The 25,590-nt window shown below is 46.3% G+C and overlaps 5 protein-coding genes across 5 annotated transcripts; 3 read left to right on the top strand and 2 right to left on the bottom strand.

Annotated features, from left to right (window-relative positions):
- Window position 1: 1 nt before the first annotated feature.
- On the top strand, window positions 2–5,534 carry LOC108033436 (uncharacterized). The gene is made up of 5 exons (XM_017107761.3): window positions 2–247; window positions 1,137–1,705; window positions 2,158–3,544; window positions 3,956–4,679; window positions 5,208–5,534. The coding sequence occupies exons 3-5, from the start codon at window positions 2,880–2,882 to the stop codon at window positions 5,532–5,534; spliced, it is 1,716 nt and encodes a 571-aa protein (XP_016963250.1). The 5' UTR covers window positions 2–247; window positions 1,137–1,705; window positions 2,158–2,879.
- A 509-nt stretch (window positions 5,535–6,043) lies between these two features.
- Window positions 6,044–7,964, top strand: LOC108034274 (endoplasmic reticulum lectin 1). Its single transcript, XM_017109132.2, has 4 exons — window positions 6,044–6,305; window positions 6,364–6,478; window positions 6,539–7,365; window positions 7,422–7,964. Exons 1-4 carry the CDS (start codon window positions 6,162–6,164, stop codon window positions 7,908–7,910), a joined length of 1,575 nt encoding a protein of 524 aa, XP_016964621.1. The 5' UTR covers window positions 6,044–6,161; the 3' UTR covers window positions 7,911–7,964.
- A 480-nt stretch (window positions 7,965–8,444) lies between these two features.
- On the top strand, window positions 8,445–10,811 carry LOC108034153 (mitochondrial import receptor subunit TOM70). The gene is made up of 3 exons (XM_017108953.3): window positions 8,445–8,585; window positions 8,785–9,800; window positions 9,862–10,811. Exons 2-3 carry the CDS (start codon window positions 8,822–8,824, stop codon window positions 10,653–10,655), a joined length of 1,773 nt encoding a protein of 590 aa, XP_016964442.1. The 5' UTR covers window positions 8,445–8,585; window positions 8,785–8,821; the 3' UTR covers window positions 10,656–10,811.
- A 40-nt stretch (window positions 10,812–10,851) lies between these two features.
- Window positions 10,852–12,887, bottom strand: LOC108034154 (sialin). The gene is made up of 3 exons (XM_017108954.3): window positions 12,785–12,887; window positions 11,917–12,716; window positions 10,852–11,713 (listed from the first exon to the last, which is right to left on the bottom strand). The coding sequence occupies exons 1-3, from the start codon at window positions 12,825–12,827 to the stop codon at window positions 10,928–10,930; spliced, it is 1,629 nt and encodes a 542-aa protein (XP_016964443.1). The 5' UTR covers window positions 12,828–12,887; the 3' UTR covers window positions 10,852–10,927.
- A 1,444-nt stretch (window positions 12,888–14,331) lies between these two features.
- Window positions 14,332–21,353, bottom strand: LOC108033990 (putative inorganic phosphate cotransporter). Its single transcript, XM_017108715.3, has 5 exons — window positions 20,970–21,353; window positions 16,685–16,866; window positions 16,105–16,551; window positions 15,406–16,029; window positions 14,332–15,059 (listed from the first exon to the last, which is right to left on the bottom strand). Exons 1-5 carry the CDS (start codon window positions 21,007–21,009, stop codon window positions 14,859–14,861), a joined length of 1,494 nt encoding a protein of 497 aa, XP_016964204.1. The 5' UTR covers window positions 21,010–21,353; the 3' UTR covers window positions 14,332–14,858.
- Window positions 21,354–25,590: the final 4,237 nt, after the last annotated feature.

The raw sequence follows: 25,590 nt of genomic DNA, 5'->3' as shown, positions 1-25,590 counted from the left end.
CCAAGCGCGATGGTTTTTCCAATGCTTTCCAACGACGTCGCTGTGTTGGTGCGCATATTTTTAGCCTTTTAGTTGAACTCATTTGCACTCAGCTCCTCGATTATCGCCGATGCAATTGCAGCGGAGTGTTTTCTTTGTTTAGAGCGATCGGCAATGAGGCAAGAAAACAAATACAACATACGCAGTTTGACATTTAGTTGGAAGCGGAAACACTCCCGGCCTTCCATTGAAAGCTCACAATTTACAGGTAAATAAACCTGCTCACAACCAACCTTTCTTCCGGTTTAGTTAGCGTGCGTGGGTGCACTTATGTTCATATGCATATTGATAAGCTTTTTACGGGATTTCCCTACTTTGTTATTTTTAAGTTACATGTGGAAAATTACAAAGGCCGTGTTTTTTTCCACTCGCAAACAAACAAGCATGCAAACGAAGCATAAATAGATCCAGCAAACGTTTCTCGAAAGGTCCACTCTAATGGAACCTGCCTCTCTTTTCGCTCTCTCCGTGCCGTTTGCCGGCTTTTTGAATTGCGTTGTTGATATTTGTTGTTTATTTGGCAAACAACAAAACAGACGCTCGATCAGGTGGTTTTTCTACATGTATGTATATAAGCTGTGTACAATGCTGAATATTAATCACCAAGTGACAAATATTGGGACAGTCGAATTTCACGATGCGTCTGCCTGTTTCAATTTATATTTGTTATTAGTCATCGTAGTAAACTGCAAGTACGCCTAGTGGTTAACATTTAATGATTTATAATAATGTTTCCATAACTTGATTCAGGTTTTGAAAGCCTTTTACACTACAGACATCTTTTTTATATAGTTAAACTATATAGTTTTCTACAATAGCCATTAAGTTTTCAATCCCCTCCTGTCGGTCCATTCCTTGGACACATTTTCCAAATAAAATGAATATCGAGAAACACACTATGTACAGTTTTAACGAAAAATAGGAACTTTACTGATATTTTTGACTAACATTCAAACTTTGTTTTAATGCTTAATTAATCAAGTCCTAATTGCTTTTTGCTGAACACGATTTCGAGGGAACTGTACCTACCATACATACATATATATATCAAAAATTAAAAAAAATAGTTAGTTTAATTTATTATTTTTACATTACAGGGAAATGGTCGCTGTTTAAACTTAAAACAGAATCATGTTTATGTTGGTAAACTTAATCCCGAATTCGACCCAAGTTTCTCCTGCATTTCTATATAAAAATAATATACAGAATACATTTTGCATTGATTCAAACAATTTAATTTCGAAACCTCAGGTCAACGACGTATCTCACAACAATAATAAACCAAAATCGAGCGATAAACGCTATCGCGGAGGTATCAAACGAACAACAACCAGAACCTTTTAGAGAAGAACAAGCGAGAGGTCCAAAACGAAATGTAAACAATTTGGGGGTAACAAAACTAGTTTGCCAACGGTGCGTTTTGCCGGTAAACAAATGACGCATTAGTGATTCAGAAAAATCTAGAAATGGGTAGAAATATGCATTTACTATGAAGTGTTAAAGGGCGAATTTGAAGAATCATATTGTCTGCAACTTTGTTTTTTTGGATATTTTCATAATTCTTCTTCGGCTTAACCCAAGCATATTGAATAGCAGCGTGCCGAAAGTAATGTAATGTCGTTAAAGGCGATTTTGAGGAACGGAAATCCTAACATCGTCTAGAAATGTAAGTACTCTGGAATAACGCTTTGGGACAAACTGTCAAACAAAATAAAATGTTCATTTTGAGAAGTCCCCCAAAGTCTTCTCTTGCGTATTGCTTTGAAGGGAGCATCACGGTTTTCGACTGTTAAGGTGTCATTTGGCGCGTATTTAAGTGAGAATACAACTAGGTTAATAGCGGGGGTATTTATATTGCACAACGAATGAAAGATATTACATATATTCAGAAAAGTTGGTTCCCATTCTGGGGACATCTTCCAAATCAGAAGCGCCTTTTGGTGATGATTTTGTGGGAATCACATATTTTCAAGTAAGTTTTGTAAAAGCAAGAAAATTACCAATTAAACTAACTCAAGACTTTATACTCGTTTCTGAAGAAACACACAATAAAAAAAAGTGAAATACTCTTCTCAATTTACTTAATTAAATTTCCTAACCAAGTGCTTTTTCCTACAGGTATTTCGGGGATGTCACCTATCTGTAAATACTCCATTGTTGTTGCCCAAATAAAGTATCTTAATTGTAAAAGTGGATTTCTTTCTGTGCCCATAATGAAAGTCGCACGCTCGCCACGATCTATAGATCAATAAGTAAGGTTTTCCTAGATCGTGAGTTAGCCTGGCACACGACAGATGATGGACCTCGACGGCGGCCCCCCATATAGCCACACAAATATCCACCAGCACAGACCCAGAGTAAATGCGACCAATTACGACTTCCTAAATTCCTCAGCCAGAGCTTCCATCTTCTGGGAAGAGAATCATATTGCACACTTTCACCGCGAAAAAAAACGAATTTGAGGCGCACAACAGAGTCAGGGATTATGCATAAATGAATGGAGATGGATCGTTGTGGGCATAGGAACTGCCTACATGGGGATGTGGATGTGGACGGTGCTAATTGCCGCGGCACTCGGTGGCGGATGAACCGTTAAATCGAAACTGGAGCACTGGCCCAATAACGATGATGCACGCGGCCCACGGATTAGCACCTTTCAACGAGCCACTACGGATAGATGTTCTAGATACCCAAAACCCGCCATTAGCACCATCGCAAGGCGAAGTTTTTCTGGAGCAGCGCTTGGGACTCTTGGGTTAGTTGTCGATTAAACTCCGAGCCAACTGGCCGTGCTAGCGAAACGAGGACTCGGAACCATATAGTCCAGTGCCAAGCGGATAATGTCAGCCTACGAGGAAATGTCGGCGAAGTCGCCACGGCGTATGGCGCCCATTTGGTTTCTGGTGCTCACCCTGCTTCTTTTTGCGACCGCTCTGACGGCCGTGGCAGTGATCGAAGCTGGGCGGGCGCAGAGCGGCACCGGTGGAGAAAGCGATCTCCTGATTCTCACCCGCATGTGGAATCACTTTAAAAACTGTGCCGAAAACGATACGGAAATCGCCACCGTGGAACGTATTGCCAGGGAGGCCGGAAATGCAACTAATACTACTACAAGGCAGCCGGAACATAGCAGAAACTTCTACGAGGAGCAGCAGGCGGTGGTGGTGAATGCGCAGAGCATGAATCCCGTGATGGGACAACGTCAGGACGCCTACGGTCCACCCCATGGCAGGGAGGACTCCTACGACCAGGACCCTTACTACGACGTTGCTGATGACTACGGGACGGGACGTTATCCATATCCCGAGTCCAGACAGGACTCGGCGGAGGAGGACCACTTTTATGATAAGGACGACCCGTCGGCGATTCCAGATGAGGGCAGGGCGTCGCAGGCACGTCCCTACGATTCATACTACGCCCCCTGGTCACGTGGGAAACCAGCTCCTGTGGCTACTCATCCTGCAGCTGAGGGCAATAACAGGAAGCTCCAGGCAGGTCCTAATAGGTGAAAAACATGAATACCTTAGCATACTTTAAAATCGGTATACCGAAACGTAGGGTCTTCTTTGTTTAACGCTAGGGTGCTATCTTAGGGGTGTGATTTTTCCAAACTCGTGTTTTGAGTGGAATGAAACGAGAAGATTACTGATATTTCTTATCAAATAAATTTCACCGCATTGCAAATAAACCACATTATACAGAAGTAAGCCCAAAGACGCAATTCGAAGACTAACTGGAGGCCGAACAGTATTTGCATATATCATTTTGAATCCAAGAATCGGCATATTAATCTGACACAATTTCACAATATTGTAAACAACTTGCCGAGTACAGATTATTTTATATAAGGCAATCTTATACTATAAAAACGACAATTTGTATCCCTAAATGCAGCATCATTTTCCATTACTTGTAGATCCCCCTATCCCGCCTACGATGAGGTGTACGATTATCCCATGGGCTTTCAGCCGCGACCTCATGCGGAAACTGAGTTGGCCAAGCAGTCGCAGCCCGCCCCCGCCTCGGATAGTGCAGTGGTCCAAGTACAGAGCGAATCCACCCTGGTCACCGTGCTGAAGAGTCTCAAACAGATCTGGGACCTGTACCAGGCCCTCATGGGTGCCTGGAACGCGGTGAGCGAACGCCACCAGCAGAGCACCGAGAAGTTCCGCCAGGAGCAGGCGGCGAAGCAGGCCGAGAAGGACCGACTGCGCCAGCAACAGCAGAAGACCAGGATTAACTCCAAGAAACCGCCGCGCATGGAGGGAAACAAAAAGAACCAGAACAAGAAGCCAGCTACCACGACAACCAAGTCCACAACCACGTCGACGACGACATCTGCTCCAGATAGCTCTGAGGAGGAGAAGGGAGAGGAAGAGGAGGAAAAGCTGCCACAGAAGAAGGTGGAGAAAGTCGAGACTGTAACGCCATCGGCTCCATCCACTAAAGTGGCCGCTCTCAAAGGGGAGAGGGGCAACCTGAGATCTGTTCGTGGACTGCGACACAGACGCGATGCCGAGGCCGAGGAAAAGGCTGATACGGATGTGGGCGAGGGTCGCTACATCAAGGGCGATCCCCTCAAGGGCTACTACGATTTCGTCATTACAGAGGGGTCCTACAAGTTCTGGGCCGTCTTTCAGGTGAGCAAACAATCGGGGAATATATGATACTCAACCAAAATAATCTTGACAACATGATGAGTAGCGAACTACAAATGTTCTTTGAAATATGAGTGTAAAACCGATTTCAGTCGAACGGAACGTTTTACCTATTATCCTCACCCGAATAGGTAATACTTATGAAGAAAAAACACACACTATAGAATGCTATATTTATTAAAATAATACAATATTTTTTCGCCGTTCCGATTATAATATTGTTATTATAAATTTACAAGGCTTTAAAACGGAATTTATAATTGAATGGGGCATGCCCAAGCAGAAGTTAAGAAGACGTAATAGCTTTTTGTGCCCTCTCCTAATAATATTACACTACCATGTATTAAAATAGTATTAAACATTGTAGTCTTCAGGCGTTTTATAGTATCATAATGCCAACCGTAAAATCAAAAATTACTCTGCGGACCTCATAGTCATAGGGTTTATAGCATGACCCCAAATTTTATAGCAAGTTTAATGATCCAATTCCTATTAATTCCTTATCCTCAGGTGGGCACTGCACTGCTAATCATCTACTCGACGTTTGCCGCCATTTACTACTCCAAGGTGAATCCCCTGACCAGTGACTACGACTACACGGACTATTTGGGAGGAGTTCGCTCTCTGTCCGGGGGCGATGCCGATTTCGTAGACGATGGCGATGCGTCGACGCCGCCAGTCTCAACCACCTCCCGCATCATGGAGTGGCTGCCGCGGACGGCGCACTCAATCAAGTTCATCCTTGATGCCATCGACAAGGTGCCACTGGATAATGACAAGGACCTGGAGCCCGGCTGGTCCGCGGGGAAAACGGACACGGCGAGGGGCATGAGATAGGGAACTGAATACTTTATGCGATATTTGTTAGAAAATATAATAATGTTGAAGATAAGTTTGAAATTCCATTTTATTGATTGGGGTGGTGGCGAAAACTTATTGAAATCAAAGTGGGTTACGGTTAGCCGCAAGACTACCTTAGAAAAATAAATCTAAGTAAAGCCAATAATAACATGACTCTAGTAAAGGTTTAAAAAAGAAATAATTTAAATTTCCAATCTAAATACTAGTACAATATAGTAGGGTGCCATTTCAAAAGATCTTGCCCTATCAGAGGTTTTCTGTAATATTAATAAATGAGATCTAAACAGATTTGAGCCTAAACTTTATGTAAACTTTACTTTAATTACTGAGTAAACACAGCATATTGCCAATTTTTTTGAACTTGACCAAGGCACTCATTTCTAACGGTTATCCGTTTGAACCGGTTATAAGTTCAAAGGAAAACAGCATTCACAAAATGTTAATGAACTTATCTTCTTCTTCCGCAATCAGCACTCACAGTGCCACGGCTACACTAAACATCTGTTCATTACTTTTGTGGGAAAACAACACGTAGCATTTATAAATATTTTTGTACTTGTTACGAAAATACTCATGTAATAGAATTGCGATTGTGAACCCAAAATGAAGAACTCCTACGTGATAATAACCAAAATAGCACTGCTGCTTAGTCTGGTCGCTTCAGCGGCATCGCACGAAGCAAAAGATTTCGACGATTCAATTTTGTACAAAATTGACTTCGAAGTGCCGGAGTTGATTGGGCAGCCAGTAAGTATATATTTTGTTTAAATTGTGTATGCATATTTATTACCAATATTTCCGTCAGGACTTGGGCAATCAGCTGCGAACTTTCTACACACCGGACAAGGAGAAATACGACTGCCTGATTCCCACTCTGCAGCACCAAAAGGAGGAAGAAGAGTCCGACAAGCCGGAGCTGTGTAAGATATTTAGAGTCCGGCCTCGTTACTTTGCTTAAATCGCACTTAATGTGTTCGCAGCTCCCATCAGCCTGCTGCAGCCTATTTTTTCCGCCCTGACGTGCACTTACCGCATCGAAGCCTATTGGTCCTATGAAATCTGCCATGGCCACCATGTGCGTCAGTATCACGAGGAGCGCGAGGGAAAGAACGTCAAGTTCCAGGAATACTACCTGGGAAAATGGACCGACGACAAGACGGAGGCGCTGACCAAGGCATGGGAGTCTGACCTCAAGGCGGGCGTTAAGCCAAAGTACAAGACCCTAAAGATCGACAATACACGATATCCCTATTTCGAGATGGAATACAGCGATGGCACAATGTGCGACATCATTGACGCCCCACGCACCACAATGGTGCGCTATGTTTGCTACCCCCATGGCAAGGATGACATTTACTCATTTAAGGAGACCTCCTCCTGCAGCTACGAGGCCATTATCCTCTCCTCGACGCTGTGCGCCATCCGTGGCTTCCATGCCGAAGAGACCAAGGAGTTGTCTATTCAATGCTTCAACTCCGAATCGGAGCCACACAGGCCACTGAGCATGCTGCGGTCGGAGCTGAAAGAATGGGCGGAATCTGAGGCAGATTTGCTGGTTTCCAAGGAAAAGGAGGCCAAAGCCCCAGGAAAACTGTGGCCCAAAGCGGATGGTGATTTGGTCACTTTTAAGTACAGCGGGGATATGGACAAGATAATACTGGAGCTTATGGGTAATACGGACCTTGAGGTGGACAGCGACTACCAGCAGCTCCTGCTGTCAAGAGCAGCCTCTGGAACCGTGCCCACGCCCATCACCGATCTGACTCCGATCAAAGACTTTATTTCAGGCAAGCACTGCCTAACTGGGGTAAGAACAAACATCATATTAACCATGAACGTGGATGATTATTTCACTTATCATAGGGCAATGGCTGGTGGAAGTACGAGTTCTGCTATGGGCGACATGTGCGCCAGTTCCATAAGGACAAAAACAGCGAAGTGGAGCTTTTCTTGGGCTACTTCTCGGAGGAAGATCATCGCGCATGGTCAAATTCCAACCCGGACAAGGGAGCTCGTCGTTCCGGTTTCACCTCGTCCATTTGGCACCATTATGTAAAGGGTACCCATTGCGACCGCACTGGACTTCCTCGCGAGGTCGACGTGAAACTAACCTGCACACCTGTGACCAACAGCGGCACTGCTGTGTCTATGTACCTGTTGGAACCCAAGACGTGCCAGTACATCCTGGTCGTGGAGTCGCCCACAATTTGTGATCTCATGCACTACGCCGATTCCCACGGCCTGGTTAATGCGGAGAACCTGCAGAAGATCCCGTTTACCGGTACCGAAAAAACGGCTACTACGTCGGCTCCCGCCCCTGTGCCCACCCCAGAGGAGGAGATTCGTTCTTAGGTTGTCCTGATACTTTAGTGAATTAATTTTAAATACACCGATTGTAATTTTAAATCTCCGAAGGGGGCTTTTTGGGAGTGCATACGTTTCCGTTTGACTGGCAAACACAGCTGATAGGCAGTGCCCGAGAACAGCCTCAGGTAGCACTATAGCACATATACAGAGTATGTAGTACTGTAAATGGTGGTTTTATAATATACTACCTCCATGTAGCTAAATGTATTATTTATTTTAATTCCTTTTAAAAAACGAAAACATTTAGGAAAAAAGGGGAATAATACGCCTATTAATTGTAATATATTTTGGAATTCCCTCTAAAGGTTCCTTAATTAAATTTCAGATAAAAAAAATCATAAGTATTCTCCCATTATCAACTAAGAACGGTTTTTGCAACAATGACCTTCGAAGGAATTCAAATGATGCTATTAACTTAAAGTCATTTGTACTCACCCTTGAGCTTGTGTGGTACCATGCCAACGATACCCGCCAAATCCATTGAACGGCACACTGGGCAGTTCCGGCGCCGCAAGACTCGGTCACACCACATTTCCAATGTGAGTTTTTTTGAGCAGGCTGATGTATCATAGAATCTAAGTTTCTCGAGTTCTAACTGAAAATAGGACAACCAACGTTTCACATTTGCCAAATTCACAGCAGTGTTAAGTTTCAAAAAGTGTAAGTTCCGTTCGCGGGAGGCAGTGCGCCAGATGGCCGGCGGATGGGGGTGTGAAAAATCAATGGGTTGGGGTTAGGCGGTGCAGAAACGTGCCCCCCGCCCGGCATTTAGCGGGCTCAAAAGGCGCAGAGCGATAAGCCAGCGGAGTATTACACAATTTATGACGATCCCCGCACTGACCAAACTCTTTCCTTGCAGACCACACAAAACACACAACCGCAAGGAGTCCGGCACCATGGCGATGACTCTGAACATTGGCTCGGTGAAGCTGAACAAGTGGCAGCTGGCACTCATCCTGGGAACTCCTTTGGCCATCGGACTGGGCACCTATGCAGTGAAGCGGTGGACAGCTGCGCCCAAGGAGGTCGATGGGGAAAAGAAGCGGCCGAAGGCCAAGATCGAGAAGCAGGCCATCTCGCTGGACGGCACCGCACCCGACAAGGAGCTCGAGCGCAAAAAGAAGAACGCCGAGCTGGGTGAGAAGCTGTCGCCGCTTAAGGAGGCAAACAACTACAAGACGGAGGGCAACAACTGCTACCGGAACGGAAAGTACGATGAGGCCATAATATTCTACGACAAGGCCATCGACAAGTGTCCCAAAGAGCACCGCACCGACATGGCTATCTTCTACCAGAACCGCGCCGCCTCCTACGAGATGCTCAAGAAGTGGTCTAAGGTTAAGGAGGACTGCTCTGCCTCGCTGGAGTACAACCCGCGCTACGCCAAGGCCTACTACCGCCGAGCCCGTGCCCACGAGGCCACCAAAGATATGAATGAGTGCCTGGACGATGTCACCGCCACCTGCATTCTGGAGATGTTCCAGAACAATCAGACTATCATGTTTGCGGACCGTGTGCTTAAGGAGACAGGGCGCGTGGACGCCGAGAAGGGTATGCGCAATCGAGTGCCTGTTGTTCCATCGGCTTGCTTCGTGAACACGTATATGCGCTCCTTTATTGCGGATCCCCTACAGACCATGTCTCTTCCGGCTGCATCCGAGTCTGACGCACCCCCAAGGGGTTTCCTGCGCGCTCACCGCGCTTTCCTTGAGGAAAAGTACGAGGAAATCATTCCCGCCTGCACCGAAGAGATAGAGTCCTCCGAGGCCGAGGCCCAGTACAAAGTTGAGGCTCTTCTCTTGCGAGGAACTTTCCACCTCCTGTGCGGCTCCTACGTAGAAAGCCAACAGGACTTTGATGCTATCTTGGCAAATGGTAAGATAATTTTAATTTTTTTTTAAAGATTATTCTTAAACATGTTATTTATTTACCACAGCCGATGCTGATCCCAACCTACGTGCATACGCCTACATAAAGCGAGCTGCCCTTTACATCCAGCTTGATCAGCGTGAAAAGGGTCTTGCAGACTTCGAGGAGGCGGAACGCTTGAATTCCCAAAACCCGGACGTGTACCACCAGCGCGCCCAGATTCTGTTGCTGCTGGAGCAGATTGAACCCGCTTTGGCCGAGTTCGACAAGGCGGTGCGCCTTGCGCCCAACCACGCCATCGCGCTCGTCCAGAAGTGCTATGCCGAGTACCGCCTGTCGCTTCTGGCCGGCGACCAGAGGCGTTTGGAAGGCGTGATGCACACCTTTGAGCAGGCCATTGAACGGTTCCCCAGCTGCGTTGAGTGCTACAGTCTAATGGCCCAGGTTTTAGCCGATCAGCAACAGTTTCCCCAGGCGCAGCAGTACTACGAAAAGGCCATGAAGCTGGCGCCGACAAATCCTGCTCTTATCGTTCACCAGGCCATCATGGTGCTCCAGTGGCGCGGAGACATTGAAGTGGCTGTCCAGTTGCTCAACAAAGCTATCGAAGTGGATCCCAAATGCGAGCTGGCCTACGAGACATTGGGAACTGTGGAAGTGCAGCGTGCGCAACTTAAACGAGCAGTGGAACTCTTCGAAAAGGCGCTGCTCTATGCCAAAAGCCAGGCGGAGCTGATTCACGTCTACTCTCTGCGTAACGCGGCAGTGGCCCAAATTAACGTTACCAAGAAGCTGGGCATCGACATGAACTCTGTCTCGGCTATGGCCCAATCAGGGCTTATGCCCCAGGGCGTCGTGTAGATTATGCAACCTAAGATGACTATGAGAGCGAGAGCGGAGCATTTAGCCAGACCACCACCAGCAGACCTATTCTAATTAAGTTAATATCGACCATACCTGTTATTTATATATATATAAAGCTTGTTTACGTTTATGCTCCTAGCTATAGCATAGAAATTGTCATGTATTATGGTACATATGTAATCTAGAATCTGTTGCCTAAGGAATCCACTAAGACAAAACCAGTAACTTATGTTTAAGCGTAAGATTAAACTAAGAACAAGCAAGTGTCCTCATTGTGGCTCCGGTTCTGGTTGGTTAAACTGCTGCACGTCGCCGGAAATGTAGCTGGCGCCGATTACCCACATGGCGGCCCTTACACTGCTGACCAGACTGTAATCCGCCTCTAGTTGCTCCAGGTACGGCATCACAAGTGCGGGCAGGGCACCCATTCCGCCCGAGATTCCCATTAGAGTTCCGGCATAGTTTGGACTCATATCCAGCGGCAGCAGCTTAATGCTGGCATAATAGGCCCCCATGGCGAGAACGCTCCAGATCCGAGCCCCGTTTACCTTGATCTGCAGCATGTACATGGATCCGCATATGAGGACCAGCCAGGACATGAGGCGGCGCGTCTGCGTCCGAGTGAGGATCTCCTGTTCGATAAGCACGTCGCTCAGGCGTCCTGTGGCTAAAGAAGCTACCCAGTTGCCTACGTAAGGAGCTATTAGCTCGATGGCAGTGGAGAGTTCTTCCGACAAATTGCTTCCACGGGACTTTAATTCGTCCAGGACCACCTGCAGCTCGTGTGGCAACTTCTGTTGGAACTCTTGCTGCATGGAGGCACAAACAAGTGCCCATAGCGGTGTGCTGGTCAGCATGCTTCTCCAAGGGGCTGCGCTGGAAGAAGCTTCTACTTCTCTGCGGAACTCATCATCCTCAGCCTCTGCTAGCCGTTCCCTGACTACTCCTTCTCTGCTGGTCAACAGGAGGGAGGCGCTCGTGTTGCACCTAATATAATCCCGCTCTTCGGCCTGGATAAATGGACAGTGATCCGGAGTACTGTAGCAAACCAAGGTCTGTTGGTAAGAAAATTATTCTGTATCATTACAATTAATAAGTTTTTGTTATTGAGAAATTTTAAAGTGTTTTGGCAGCAGCTGCACAATAAGCAATGGTATCTGAAAGTCCTAAAATTTAAATTGAACGCAGTCATATTAAAATTTGGGTATGTTTAAAAGTACTTAAATTATGAAAAGAGTTCCAACCTAGAACAACTTACGAATCCCAAGAACCAGGCAACAGCTCCGCCCCCCACCAGATAGAAGACAACGGGCCAGTCTTGCTCCGCCATGACCAACCCGCTTACTAACTGAATCATCGTGATCCCGATCTCGCCGCCACTGAGAACGCAGCTCGCCAGAAATCCACGCTCCTGTTCGGGAACCCACTGCGCTAGGAGGGCACACACGGCCGGAAAACAAGGACCCTCACAAAGGCCGACCAGCAGCCGGATGCCGACTAACACATACGGTCCGCCCCGACGCACTGCAGCAGGGGTGAGGAGTGTCAGCACCGCCGACGTGAGTATAGCCACCCCGAGGACCCATTTTCCGCCATAACGCTCCGCCAGCCGCCCGCCCGGAACGTGAGTAATCATATAGCCGGCATAAAAGGCCATTACCACAAGGGATTGGGTTTGACGAGACCACATCTCCGAGCAGTTCATCCTTTCACGGGAACTCTGATGAACAGCGTGATTTACGATAGGCTCACTGCTTTTCCGTGGCCTCTTATAGCCCTGATTCTGCTCCGAATCCTGCTGTTCCTTGCCCGCTTTTAGCCTGCTCCTTAGGTGATACTCCGTCCGATTTAGTCTCATGGCCAGTTCCATCCGCCAGTTAGGCAATGCTTTTGGGTTAAGCACTTGGGGAACGTTGGACATCTGGTCCTCCTTATAACCACCGCATTCCAAGACGATCCTGTTCAGCGAAAAGTCCAGACACAGTCTCATGGTGTAGGTATTGATGATGGCCAAGAAGGTGAAGCAGCAAAGAACCCAGCGCTGTCTCACCTCCAGATCTGAGGGAACGGAAAGGTAACCACCAGTTCGTAATGGATGCCATTAATATTCCCTTGACAAATCTTACAAATAAAGAAATCGCTAAGCTTCTCCTGAACGACCGGCAGCATTTTGATCCTTTTATTTTTGTGGGGTAATCGGATAAATCGTAGCAAGCCTACTATTACAGGTCTGAGATTTTCGAGATTTTTAAAAAATATTTTCTCTTTAAGGCAAATCTTAAAGATTAAATTAATTCTTGTTATTAAACCAAACCCAGTATAACAGAAATGTCAATATAAACAAAAGAGTTAAGTTTTGTTTAACGGAGAGTCGTAATTGAAATTTTAGAGTTATCGTGGAATAGGGAATCAAACAAAAAAAACCTCTTAACGAGGTAAAAATATAGTGACGACCGCACCTTCAACAATCAAAAGTTCTAATATCAACTTCTGTGACGAAAATGTAATATATGATCCACTAAATAAATGCCATTGCTTAGTTTTTTTTATTTTCATTAAGCATGCCGAATGTAAATCATATAAGAAGTGTATTTATTTAGTAGATCATGGTTGAGGAATCTCAATCTCAATCAGTAGTTGAGGAATCTCAAGGGCTATACAACTTATTTGAAATCTTCGAATCGTTTTTGAGAAATCACAGAAAAGCCTAAAAAACCTAAATAAAATAAGCTTTGGACCATTAAACTGTGGAATTTACACAAATCGTGTTTAAAAGGCGTACAAAGTATTTGGAAAACTTTCTAGCGACGTATAGCACAAGCCTGTAGCTTCATGACTTCACATGTTACGGGTATAAAAAATTGAGGTATTTATAGCTGTTTTCTCGCCAAACCAGCTAGTTTTTCGAAAAGTGGTAGAACAAAAAATAACGTGTTGGTACAAACTGACAAACAAGATAAAATTTTCAATTTGAGAGGACCCCGAAAATCTTGTTTTGCGTATTACTTTTGAACGGAGCATCCGATTTTGTTGAGGTGTCATTCGAAGCGTATTTTAATTGAGAATACAACTAGGTTGATAGCGCGGGTAATTATCGCCACCGGCCCCGACAGATCAATTTTTCAAAATTTTAACTTTTACACTTTTAACACTTTTTTTTTAAGTCTTGGTATGCATTTCCTTTAGTTTTTGCGATTCCTTTCGTTTGATGTGTCACTCGAAACAATCTGATGATTACTGTAGATTTTCATTTCTTTGTGTATATATTGTAGTCTCGAGTATAAGTATATTGTTAAAGTATTAGAGGAAATAAATGTTTCCCTAAAAATATAACCTATTGATTTTATTACATATTATGTACATACTTGACTCTGAATAATTATGTTTACCCGAACTAACTGCGGAAAGGAGCTCCCCAGCAAAGTCATCTGACTAAAAACTGGGGTGTACCATAGTATTAATATCGGAATGATCAACTTTCGAACTATTCAAAAGTTCTGCAATTTTTCTTTCTCTGCCTAAAAGAATGCTACAGAAAATTGATCACCCAAAATATGGAAGCTGTCTCATCGATGCATTATGTGCAACACGAATCAATATCAGTATCTAAGGTACTTTTCCAGTTCTAAGATAGATACAGCCAAAATCTTTGAATAAAAACGAAAATCGCTGCTTTAGTTTGCATTATACACTTTATTTGACTAACGTCATAAAAACAGTAATGTCCTAACAGAACAGTTAAAACACGTTTCACTTTACACATTGATCAACAATCTAAAATGTACAATAATTTCATCATTTGATTTGCAATACGGCAATGCGAGCTCAATGTACACTAAATCTTAAACGTGAAATCGCCTTTTATTTAAATACTAAATAATAATTAAGAGAGTACGTTGCGTGCGCGGCGGAAGGGATAGGGGAAATGGGTTATCCTAGCTAAAACAGGTGTGCACATAGAGGAACTCTGCGCACGCTCGGGGGTGTAAGTAAATTCGCTTAAATTAGTTGGTTGGCCTCTGCCAGGGATCGGCCAGATCGGGAATACTATAAAACTAGCAATCTGAACAACAGCCACGGCGTATGCAGTATGGCAATGCCATTGGGATCGGCTCCTTGCGGATCACGAGTCCACGAACCACGTAGACAGCACTTTAACTAGATTACATGTGTATATGGCACTTTCGTTGGCGATCCGCTCTAAGAGCTCTGCTCCAGGCCCCTGGGCTTTCCGGCTTCCGGCTTGCGCTCGTGCGCCTCGAAGTCCACGGTGCGCGGCTGGATTGGTGGGTTGTTGAACGGCTGCACCTCTCCGGATGCCCAGATGCAGTAGATCACGGCGGTGACACAGAGCACGCCGAAGGCCACCCAGAACACAAGACGCCACTCCAGTAGAGAGGCCTGGGGATAGCATAGAAAAAAGGGTTGTTGAAGGTTATTGTCTCAAAAGAACATAATATTAATCTGCAAGATAAAGGTCAAAGGTAAAAATCTAACTTATGCCTTATAGTATAATATCAAAGGGTAACCTTTTTCGTGAAACTTGCGAAAAGTTAGACTTCAAAACTTGATGAAATGATTTCTATTCCTATTTACGATTCATGACTCCATGATTCATTGAGCTATCAAAAATAGTTCCGTGACAAGTACACATAGTGGGGCAATGAAGTCCTTAAGTAGAGACTCTTTGGCTAGTTGTGGGTTCAACAGGCAAGGTTTTACATATGTTCTGCAGTTCTATACTTACATTTGGTGTCATCACGCCCACCAGATACGGCGTAATCACCCCAGTGATGGCTCCTATTCCGTTGGTGATGGCCATCAGGGTACCGGCGTAGTTTGGGCTCATGTCAAGCGGACTCAGCTTCATGCCCGCGTAGTAGGCGCCCATCAAGCCCATGCAAATGGTGAACAGAACCACGACGAGGACTCGATCGCAGCCGGCATACGAGGCGCCCACCATAAAGATGGCCGGGCCAAAGGCGGCCAGACCCGTCATCAGCTTTCGGGTGTTCGTGGTGCTCATGAGGCGACGGCGGATCATCCAATCGGCGACGAAGCCACTGCCCACGGACACTATCCACATCATGATGTAGGGCAGCGAGGAGTACAGGCCGTTGGCCTTGATCGAGAACTGGAGCACGTCGGACATGTACTTGGGCAGATCCGTCACCATGATGTAGAAGCCCCAATCGTGGCCAATCTGGGCGGCGACCAGAGCGAACATGGGCAGGTTGGTGAGGATGGCCTTCCACGGGGTGGGGGGCAGGTCCTCGTTGCGGCTAATGGTGCCGATCTCCTTGATCAGATACTCGCGCTCGCTGGGCTTGATGAAGGGATGCGAGGTGGGGTCGCTGTAGCAGAGGAAGACCTACAAAAGAGAATGGTTGGCTCAGTGATCTATCACCTGTTCCCCAGAGGGAGCGCTTATCTATGTGGCACTTACAAAAATGGCAAACCAGATGCATCCCAGGCCGCCGAAGAAGTAGAAAACAAACTCCCAGCCGTAGGCATCGATAAACACCCCCGACAACAGGTTGCCCATGATGGTGCCCACTTGACCGCCACCCAGCACCAGAGCACCCAGCTTCCCTCGTTCGTTGGCCGGAACCCAGGCAGCCAGCAGGACACTCAAGGCGGGGAAGGTGGTTCCCTCGCCCAGACCCATCAGCACTCGGGTCACGATCAGCCAGTCGGAGTCTCCCTTTTCGATGGCCAAAGGCGTCAGCATGGTGAACACGGCGGTGGACAGGATTCCCAAGCCCAGGGTCCATTTGCCGCCAAACTTCTCGGCCAGCAGACCGCCGGGAATGTGGGTGACAATATAGCCGATGTAGAAGGAGGACAGGATCAAGCCTTGCAGCTCCTCGGACCACTCATAGCTGCCGCCATTCTGGAAAGGATTAGGCGGAAGGTCAATGGCAAGTTCTTATTGGTTTATAAATGCTAAACAATATAGATATATATAATATATTTAAATATTGCTTAAATGTATTTATATTTCGAGAAAACAATGTAGGACTTACGTTGGTGGCCTCGTCCAAGTCATCAGGTTCGCAGATCGCAGTATCGGAGTCGTCGTCCGTGGAATTCTTCTTGACGACCAGGACCGTGATGGCCTGCGAGAGACAGACGCGCATCGTGTAGGCATTCAGGATGGCCAGGAAGCCCATGATGGCCAGGATCACTCGCTGCGGGATCACGAAAACTGCGGGCGAGAAGAGAGCGCAACTGACGTCAGTGGGTGTCTTCGGGGCATAATTAACCTGCTGGGCCACTGCGTCAAGCTTTTTACGAGCGAGGTGAACTTGCGTCTCAATTTACCCACTTAATTTGGTTAGCGTGCGAATAATAGTTTGGCGGGTGGCCCAATTGGGTACAAATCAATTTGCGCTGACAAACTTCAAATTGCACTTGATTGCTGTGGCACTATACCAATTAGCGGAGCTGCTGGAGCCGATTTCAGTGATAGCTCAATACAACAGCAGGATGGTGGGTACTCGAAAAAATGGTTCTTAATTGAATAATTGTAATATTACGCGGAAATAAACAGAGCTGCAAAATGGTTTGCATAGAAGGGTTAAGTGTGGTTGCACAAATGCAACTCTTCCTTGCTAAACGAATATTACTCAAGCAAACAACTTACACCAGAGTTATCATTTGCCGTCAGCCAGGTAATCAATTCTTTTCCTAATTATTTTCGTGAAATAAATATAAGAGGCAGCTAAAAAATATAACTTTATGTGTGTCCTGTTAAGTAATAGTGAGCTAACTATTAAGGTAGCTGATTAGGAGTTCGTGGCATTAAAGACTTTATCAAAACAGATTCCATTCATATATTGACTAGGCGTGCAAAATAGGCGTGATGACACCCATACTAAACCAGTTTCAAAGATAAAGAAATTATACATGGTCTACGCAGTTATTTCCACGCTCAAACGTCATAGCTTATATTAGACCTGCTCTGATTTTTTTGGCTTCTGCAAGACTTTCGTTTCTGAATCAAATTCTGGGAAATTTTCTTATTTAAATGACTTGACGTCGCCAGACTTCTATGAATCATAGGCTTTGCATATTTTATAAAGTCATAAAAGGCCTTGCAAGCTTGTCGAAAGGTAAACAAGGTTGGCTCTTCAGAATCCCAAACACACAAGCCAGTAATCAGATTCCAACTGAAATTTATTATAGCACTCAACATATAACTATTCTTCACATACGGTGATTAAATATATTGATTAAATATTCTATAAACTTGCTGATATATGGCGGTTCTTGACTCCCTTACCCCTAACACTCTTTCAAAATTTATTTGACCTCGTTCCTGATCATTTATAAATCATTTCGCTGTTTATGTGGTTACTCAATTTTTGAGGAATTCTGGAAAATATACTTCCTGTCTCGCGAGGTTTATGGCTCGTGCTTAAGTTTAGTATGAGCGCCCTGGCCCGAAGATTAGGGCTGTAAAAGCGGCGCTATGCACTCGGGCCCTATCAATCACCGGGCACCGGTCGGCGGGCGCAGCTTATACGATGGGCCATATCGCAATCAAATTGCTAAGCGGAATTACGGCCCGATAAGGCCAAGTGTGGTAGATCTGCGATAAATATTTGGAGTGCAATCTCAAGTGGGTCGCATAGGTAACCGAGAACAATGACCATAAAACAATGCCAATTAAGCTGTGTTCGGCAGTTGATAAATGTGTAGGGCCCGAAGGGAAGGGACTCTGGTGGGCCATCCGCGGAACTCGAAGGTCGAACTGATCGAGTTCTCGGAGCCCCTGGGTTGACATTGGCCCGCTTCACCCAAAAAAGATCTAACCAGAACGGCACGCAGCAGCACGGATGGTCTGCATTCCAATCGAGCAAATAGCGCGGCTTCTTGGGTAAACACAATCGGAACCCAGTTCATGACAGTATTATTAGATCACCCACAGCCCCGAGAGCTGTTGTTGTTGACACTCAGCCACGACTCCGCCCCCGTCAGAAATATATCCAAACACCCGCCCATAAAGTCAAACAAGCGTGTTTGTCTTCCTAATGGGATGCGAAACTCCCCTGGTTTATGAGGACGCTCCGCTTCGCAATAACCCATCGACGTCACTCCCTGACAAGTTTACGAGTATTTTGCCTACACATTAACATTAATAAATCTTTGCTGCTGGCCATTGCATTGGCAGTGGCCGGAGCTGGTGAAATTAACAATGTGCCAATATTTGACAGGTTACTTAACGCAGAAGTTCGACAAGAAAGCTTGTTCGCGCTCGCTCCACGAGTGTCAAATAAAAAACAATTCGCCCAATACGATTACCATGTGATAAGTTGATAAGGCGTATATGTAAATGGGTGCTAATCATATCGCCGCCGCCGAGTACGGCCATATTTCACCCCCTTACGCTTAGTGGCGTTGATATATGACCGCTCTCGATCTAAGGACCATCGCCCCGATAAGCCACAAGATTTAATCAGAGTTTAGTGGCGCAGCCTTATCGCGCAAATAAGTGGAAAACGAAAGCCAAGTGGGAGCCTCCTTGGGGAAAGGGAAACTCACTTTCTTTCCTTCACAATGTAGTCGCATTTGGTAACGCCTTTTTGTCTCATTAGATGCTCTAAAATGTAACCTTCGATAAATATGTACCCGCGCATGATAATAGAGTTTAGTTAAGTACTTTATGGGTTCCATTTTATAGTGACTGATTGAAGCCCAGGGAATTGTTTTTATGGAATTGGACCAGTTTAAATTGTGGGAATTGCAAAACAAACAAACTATATTGTTCGGTCAGTTTGATGGATAATTCTGGTGGCTTTCTCACCAGATCATTATGGGAGAATGTGATATATACATATAATTTTAAAGGCTCTCAGGGAAAAGATATTTTATACTATAGTAATTATGTACTCTTATCCAGTGACCAATTGCTGTTATGTATGGGCAGTACTTTTGCTTTTAATAGTCTTTTAACGTGGCACACGACAGCTCTTTCATTGCCCCTTCATATCTGTTGCAGAAAGGCAAAACAAAACCATTTCTTCTGCCTGTCCGAGGGCTGTTGACATCTCTGGGTCTGCCTGGCTCTTTGTCCGGCAATCGGGAACGTCCAGAGATAGCCCCGAGCGAATAAACACCATTTCTTCTGCTGCATTTCCGCGATCTTGCGAAAATTATGTCAATGGTCCGGGGCAGAGGGTCGTCCGTAGCCTGCGATTGCTGCACAGTAGTACCCATACCGATAGGAGGCCCCTGCAAGACCCTTTCCGCACGATAATGAGACGGGAGCCACTGGGACGGGCCGCAGAGCAGGCCATTAGTCGGCTAATCGCCACAGCTCAAACGCAATGCGCAATGCTGACTGCTGACTGCTGGCTGATTTATGGGCAACTCGTAAGTTTCCAGTTCATTGGGCTGGCGAAAAGCAGTTTGGGATCGTTAGGAACCCTTTGGGGAAATTTGCAGGTGTTTTCTGTTCACTTCAAATGTAATTTACTTTCCACCCAACTACAGCGGAACTAGATCACTACTCGTGCTGCCGAGAGCCCATTGGTTTGAAATTCAAATTGGTGGCTGCATGAATATTTATAGGACCAAACCGAAGCGTTCCATCTGTAAATTAGCCTCCGTTGCCTACGTGATCTTAGCCCTTGGACCCACACCCTTCACGTTTATTTTCGTAGAGGCTTTGCAGAAGAAATGGTTGCCCAATCCGGCGACCAGGGCCAGTGGACGGAATTCTTTATTGCATTGACCTTGCCCAAAGAGGGCGGAGCGGGCGGGCGAGGAAGTGGTGGATGGGCAGGCCATAGGCGCACCTGAGGCCCGCAATAACTGTCCGTTTGATGGCAGTCGGGAGTTCGAGAACCGATCAGAACCGAGGTGGTGGGCTGCGCCATGACGCGTCGCCCCCAGAGAACCGATAATCCACATGCAAACCGTATGCGAGATCCACCAACTATGTGGCCGCATGCCGGGAATGCTAAGAGACCGCGTGAGGAGCAGCAGCGCAAACGAAACCCAAACAAACGTGAAATGCGAGACACGCAGCTCGAGAATACAAAAATCGGAAGTGGCAGAGGCGTCTTGCCATTGTTTTCATTATGCATATACGGCACACACAATACATTGGGGTTTATACTGCTGTCGGTCAATGTCGGTTAACTTGGCTCCGACCACGCGAAGTCGGATCGAGAATGCCCCCGAACCGCAGTTCATCGATCCGCGCGCAGTCCGCGCTCCGAGCCCCGCACTTCCTGGCGGGAGTGAGACCCCGGCCGAGGGAGGGCGCGCGGCGGTCCTTGCGGGCACTCGGACTACACTTACACTTCGACAGGCTGATGCCCCATTGCGGCTGTTGAGTCATCTCGGGACTGTTGGTCTGCTGCGTCAACAGGTTGGCCAGTTCCTTCGCCACGGTTACGGATTTAAGGACAACGGCGGATCCCCGACTCGCACGGCGCGCACTGACTCCGCTTCTCCCCGACTTCCGCGGTTATATCGTTCCCCGATTCCTGGGCGCACGCGCACTTGCGAAGACGGAGGTGGGATGGAGATGGAGATGGAGAGAGAGAGCGGGTTTCTCTTGGAACAACTGTTGATCTCCCGATTCCGATTGCAGTGCCGATTCGAGTCCGATGCCGATGCCGATCGCTAATCTCTGGTTCTGCCGATCCGCGCACGCCGCCTGCCAAATTACAAGTGACAAATTATTCCCGCCGCCCTTAGTTTATATGAGAGCGATAGGCGCGCTCCGCCGCCGCTGCGCCGCCAGCGCCTCTGCCGCGGCGGGAGTTTTTATTAGCTGCCGGCCAGCGATCGTGTGTCGCCGCATCGCCAAGGAGCTGACTCGTTATACTCGTTGTGCCCACCGCCGCAGTCGAGCACTGGGAGAAAAACTACAGCAGTGGAGCACGTCGAATTTTCGATTTGGTCTGGTCCTCCGAGTTGCCCATTTGAAGAATCCAGGATGTTTACGAATTTTTTTATTCTTTGACCCATCTATTAGGCCCCTCTTGATTATTGCAAAACTTTTACTTTCCTAACCTAAGTTATAATAACGCGCTTTTCTGGTCTGTTGACCTTAATGGTAGTTTGACTTATATACATGTAGTAAAAGTTAAGTAATATATTGAAAATATCGCACAATACTTATTGGTTCCAGAAAAATGTATATTATCTTTGTATATTTAAAAACCAATTTGATATTTTGGCTTTGATAATGTCACCCAAAGATGCTGACAGGGGGCTAACAATCGTTTTACTTTACACTTTGTAAATCAAAAACCACAAGAATTTTTCCCTCTGCACGTATGAATGTGTGTGGAACCTCCCCCCATAAAACTCTCGCTATCTTGGCCGATCCAAGCCATCCATCGACCAGCGGGCCTCCGCATGCGTGGAGCGCTCCAGCCAGTGCAGCAACTACCAAAACTTTCAGGCGCGCCGCCAAGGAACATGGTTTACTTGGCCATTGGCCAGTTCAAGCCTGATTTCGATTTCAGTTGGCATCAGTATCAGGCGGACAATCGGTTCTGCGCCGAATACCCAGCGGTTTCCACCACCTGTCGCAGTCTCACCTGCACGCGCTCACCTTAGTCGCTCTACAAAAAGCGGCGGAACCGAAAAGTCACCGGACTGTGTGCCAAACGTGCACGCTGCTCTAGTTCAGAACTAGCGAAACCGGAATGCACGAACCTCTTGCCAACAATGGCCCAGACAGAAAAGCCATTCGCAAATTGGTAGCTGCACCCAGAGAAACGTGCGTCCATCAGCGATTTCCCAACGAGGGGGCACTTTCCCAGGACTCACCGCTCAGAGGTCCTTACCCTTGGCGTTCTCAGGGAGGAAACATTATGTGTTAATTTAACCGAGTTTTACAGGAACTCTTAGATTATAATCACCAAGAATCTAGTGATAAATACAAGCCTTTAAATCAGATTGTATTTGGGCCAACAGGCCGTAATAAACTATCCCTAGTTCACATTTAAACTAAGTACGACTTCAAGCACTCCTACACTTTTTCATGCACGAGACTGGGTACTTCGTCTGGACATAAGACCCCGCAAATATTGTTTAATCTCTAGAGGATGGCAGAACAACACCACGTATCTCTGTTTACCCATCCGACCCTGCAGAACGCATGGGATGGGACTCCCAGCGGTGATAAGTGTTTCATCCCCAGACGTGTTACAGCCAACTCGCTCTGCAGTCCGCAGGGTAGGGTGCCCGCGGAGAGCGAAAACTGGCTGTGGCTCCAGGGGAATTAGTTTGGCAGTAGTTGCTGCCTGGTTGCACGCTAGTTAGTCAGCGCGCTTACCGGTTAGAGGCGGGTTCGATTTATGCAATGCAATTACCCCAAGGCAGCGGGCGGCAGGGGGCGGTCGCGAGAACGGGAAGGCTTATCGCTTTGTCGGGTGAACCACCTCCAACCGCCCTGACACTTCTATTGTGCGATCCGCATTCATTTCAGGCCACTCGAACGCCGATTCGCGCTCAGTTTCGATTTCAGTTGACTTTCGCTCGACTTCTGTATATAGTAGGTGCATCTGCATACCTCGGGAACTCGCAGAGCTGGCGTCTGAATTAACCAGATACAGATGCGGTTCAATGCGGCTGAGCTGGGGGCTAAGTATACCCTCATAACTCTGTTCTATATATATATTTACGAGGTGACTGCTCGAGTGCTCGAAGTACCGACTCGTGAAATACGAGCTGAAGTACTTGGGGATGTCTGTCTGTCAATGGAAGATACTTCAAGGGGTTTCCGCACGTGCGTCTAGAAGTAGAGGTGGCTTAAGATTTGGCACACGCAGTATCTGTGTTGCAATCGGCCCACTGTCGCCGGAATCTAGCCCGTTGCCGAGCACCCTCCAGACCGAAATCCCAGGGAAGTATGCCATGTTTATCAGGTAAACTCTGCCATCCTTATCGATGGCACACCTTGTCCGGAATGGGGACTGGGGATCAGCCAGGTGACAACTGCCTTGGCCAGATAACCTGCGCTTACCAAGAGCTCCTCGAGGCAGTGGACTGGGAACATTCCATCTCCGATTAATTAAGAGTGACAAACTTCAATTGATGTGCACCCGCCAATTAGGCGCACGCACATGTGGTGCCCTCCGGACGATCCATGCAACCCGATAGGACCCCAGCTATGCGAGCTGGTCCACAAACTGGTTTTTGCGTTGTCACTTCGGGCTGACTTGTCCAAGTCAGCGAACCATGCTGCGCAAATGAGACGAGTCTGCAATTGAAATGCTTGTCCGAATTAATATCCAAATATTCAGAATACATCAGCCCAAGTGGAAATGTAAATATATGTTGCGTCCGGCTGGGCTAGAATCTAGCCGAAACTGGCTCCGGCGTCCGTGACCGAAAACGCTGCCGGTTCGAACTGGTAACCGGACGGACGGACGGACGGACCGTCGGACAACAGACACATAGCACCCAATATTTAACTCGCATTCCAAATATTTTGCGTTATGTACTGCACGCGAATTAATTGGAGCGGTCAGAAAGTCTTTTATATTTATGCCCATTAACGGGCTGCGGCGGGCGCCAAAATATTTTTATCAGCACCAAATACTCTGGCAGAGGGTATTCAAAGCGGATGTAAGGTCGATCTCGACAATATAAGCACGATGACACATATTTCCAAAAACCATAAGCGATCCTACAATCTTTTTTATTGCAAAGGTACGAATTCTAATCGTACTCGGCTTATCACCAAAGCAATTATAAGTACTACGTTCAGGTTTAATGTTATTTGTTATGAAAAAACATCAATTAATTATGCTCTGTTCATAGATAACGGTCGAAAACATATATTCTGTCGTTTCAAGAGTATTTCAGAACTCGCCTTCCTGTCAACTTTACTCCAAAGACCTTTAATTCCATGGGCGCACATGACATTAAGAGGAAGCCAAGAGCCGACATGTCTCCGCCAATTAAAGCCTCGAAGTCAAGTGGAACTTTCATCTCTGGATTGGAAAACAGTGTGAGTATCGTAGAAGGACAAAAGCCAGGGACCTCGAGTCGCGGGGAGGGCATCAATCATGGAGAAGTGTACATAAGACAATACACTTATTCAAAAATATTTTTAGCCCTCTTTATTGAAGACCATTTGCGTTCTGAATGACAGTTTTAACTGGTTTAGGAAACATTTCACGGGGTTTTTTTCTCACAGATAGCTCACGTTATCATATACTATCTTCATAAGTGGGATCAAAGACAATGATGAGATAATCTAAAAGTGTATCAAGTTATACCTGTCCAGATAAGATACCGTGTCATCCTGCGATTCGTACAATCCAAGTTGTACTAAAAATTCCACAGATCAGTAGTCTGCTTAAGATATCCCACAGAACACTAAAATGATCATTTTATTTGGTATTTTCTACCTATTAGTGACTAGACGAAAAAAAACTGTAGCTAGACGTACATTTAAAGCACATGTCTCTAACGAGTTTGTAACAATTATAAATCATTCAAGCGAAATCTCAGCAGGTGATCGACATCGGCTGAGGCGAGAATAGTTTAAGTAAAGTGCAGTAAATAAGCACTTAAGTAATTAAAATAGCTTCCACCAGTCGAACGAATAATCGAGGCAAGGAAGTTGCCACGCAATCGACACTTCGAGGGTCATCGATGATGACAAGAAAATACTCGAGCCCAGAGTAAAAAACCGCCACGAGACTCGAGTTACTCGGCTAAATTGGAGTGGATTGGATTGGATTGGGTGATCGGCGCCAAGAGACATTTAGAGGGGTTAAGTGTTCGAAGGCTGACTACACTGGGTCACGGGGTTATGTGAGTTCTGGGTTTTTCCTGTCCGGTTCACCCGGCGTATTGCCTTATTCGGGGCCATCGTAAAACTAAATAAACTGCGGAACATGACGCCGAAGTTGGCTATCTTAAATATGCCTTTTACAATGGTACTAACCAT

This window comes from Drosophila biarmipes, chromosome 2L (genome assembly GCF_025231255.1).
Source record: "Drosophila biarmipes strain raj3 chromosome 2L, RU_DBia_V1.1, whole genome shotgun sequence".
NCBI lineage: Eukaryota > Metazoa > Arthropoda > Insecta > Diptera > Drosophilidae > Drosophila > Drosophila biarmipes.
This window is presented reverse-complemented; position numbering and strand designations above follow the sequence as displayed.

Bases quoted from the DNA above. Each gene is read 5' to 3' on its own strand.
- LOC108034274 (XM_017109132.2), top strand. From the start codon at position 6,162: ATGAAGAACTCCTACGTGATAATAACCAAAATAGCACTGCTGCTTAGT. The intron at 6,306-6,363 runs GTAAGTATATAT...TATTTCCGTCAG, and splicing joins CGGAGTTGATTGGGCAGCCA to GACTTGGGCAATCAGCTGCG. The intron at 7,366-7,421 runs GTAAGAACAAAC...CACTTATCATAG, and splicing joins GCAAGCACTGCCTAACTGGG to GGCAATGGCTGGTGGAAGTA.
- LOC108033990 (XM_017108715.3), bottom strand. From the start codon at position 21,009: ATGACTCAACAGCCGCAATGGGGCATCAGCCTGTCGAAGT. The intron at 16,030-16,104 runs GTAAGTGCCACA...TCTCTTTTGTAG, and splicing joins GCATCTGGTTTGCCATTTTT to GTCTTCCTCTGCTACAGCGA. The intron at 15,060-15,405 runs GTAAGTATAGAA...TGCTATCCCCAG, and splicing joins TGGGCGTGATGACACCAAAT to GCCTCTCTACTGGAGTGGCG.
- LOC108033436 (XM_017107761.3), top strand. From the start codon at position 2,880: ATGTCAGCCTACGAGGAAATGTCGGCGAAGTCGCCACGGCGTATGGCG. The intron at 3,545-3,955 runs GTGAAAAACATG...CATTACTTGTAG, and splicing joins CTCCAGGCAGGTCCTAATAG to ATCCCCCTATCCCGCCTACG. The intron at 4,680-5,207 runs GTGAGCAAACAA...CCTTATCCTCAG, and splicing joins AGTTCTGGGCCGTCTTTCAG to GTGGGCACTGCACTGCTAAT.
- LOC108034153 (XM_017108953.3), top strand. From the start codon at position 8,822: ATGGCGATGACTCTGAACATTGGCTCGGTGAAGCTGAACAAGTGGCAG. The intron at 9,801-9,861 runs GTAAGATAATTT...TATTTACCACAG, and splicing joins TGATGCTATCTTGGCAAATG to CCGATGCTGATCCCAACCTA.
- LOC108034154 (XM_017108954.3), bottom strand. From the start codon at position 12,827: ATGCTGCCGGTCGTTCAGGAGAAGCTTAGCGATTTCTTTATTT. The intron at 12,717-12,784 runs GTAAGATTTGTC...CCGTTCCCTCAG, and splicing joins GCTTAGCGATTTCTTTATTT to ATCTGGAGGTGAGACAGCGC. The intron at 11,714-11,916 runs GTAAGTTGTTCT...TCTTACCAACAG, and splicing joins TTGCCTGGTTCTTGGGATTC to ACCTTGGTTTGCTACAGTAC.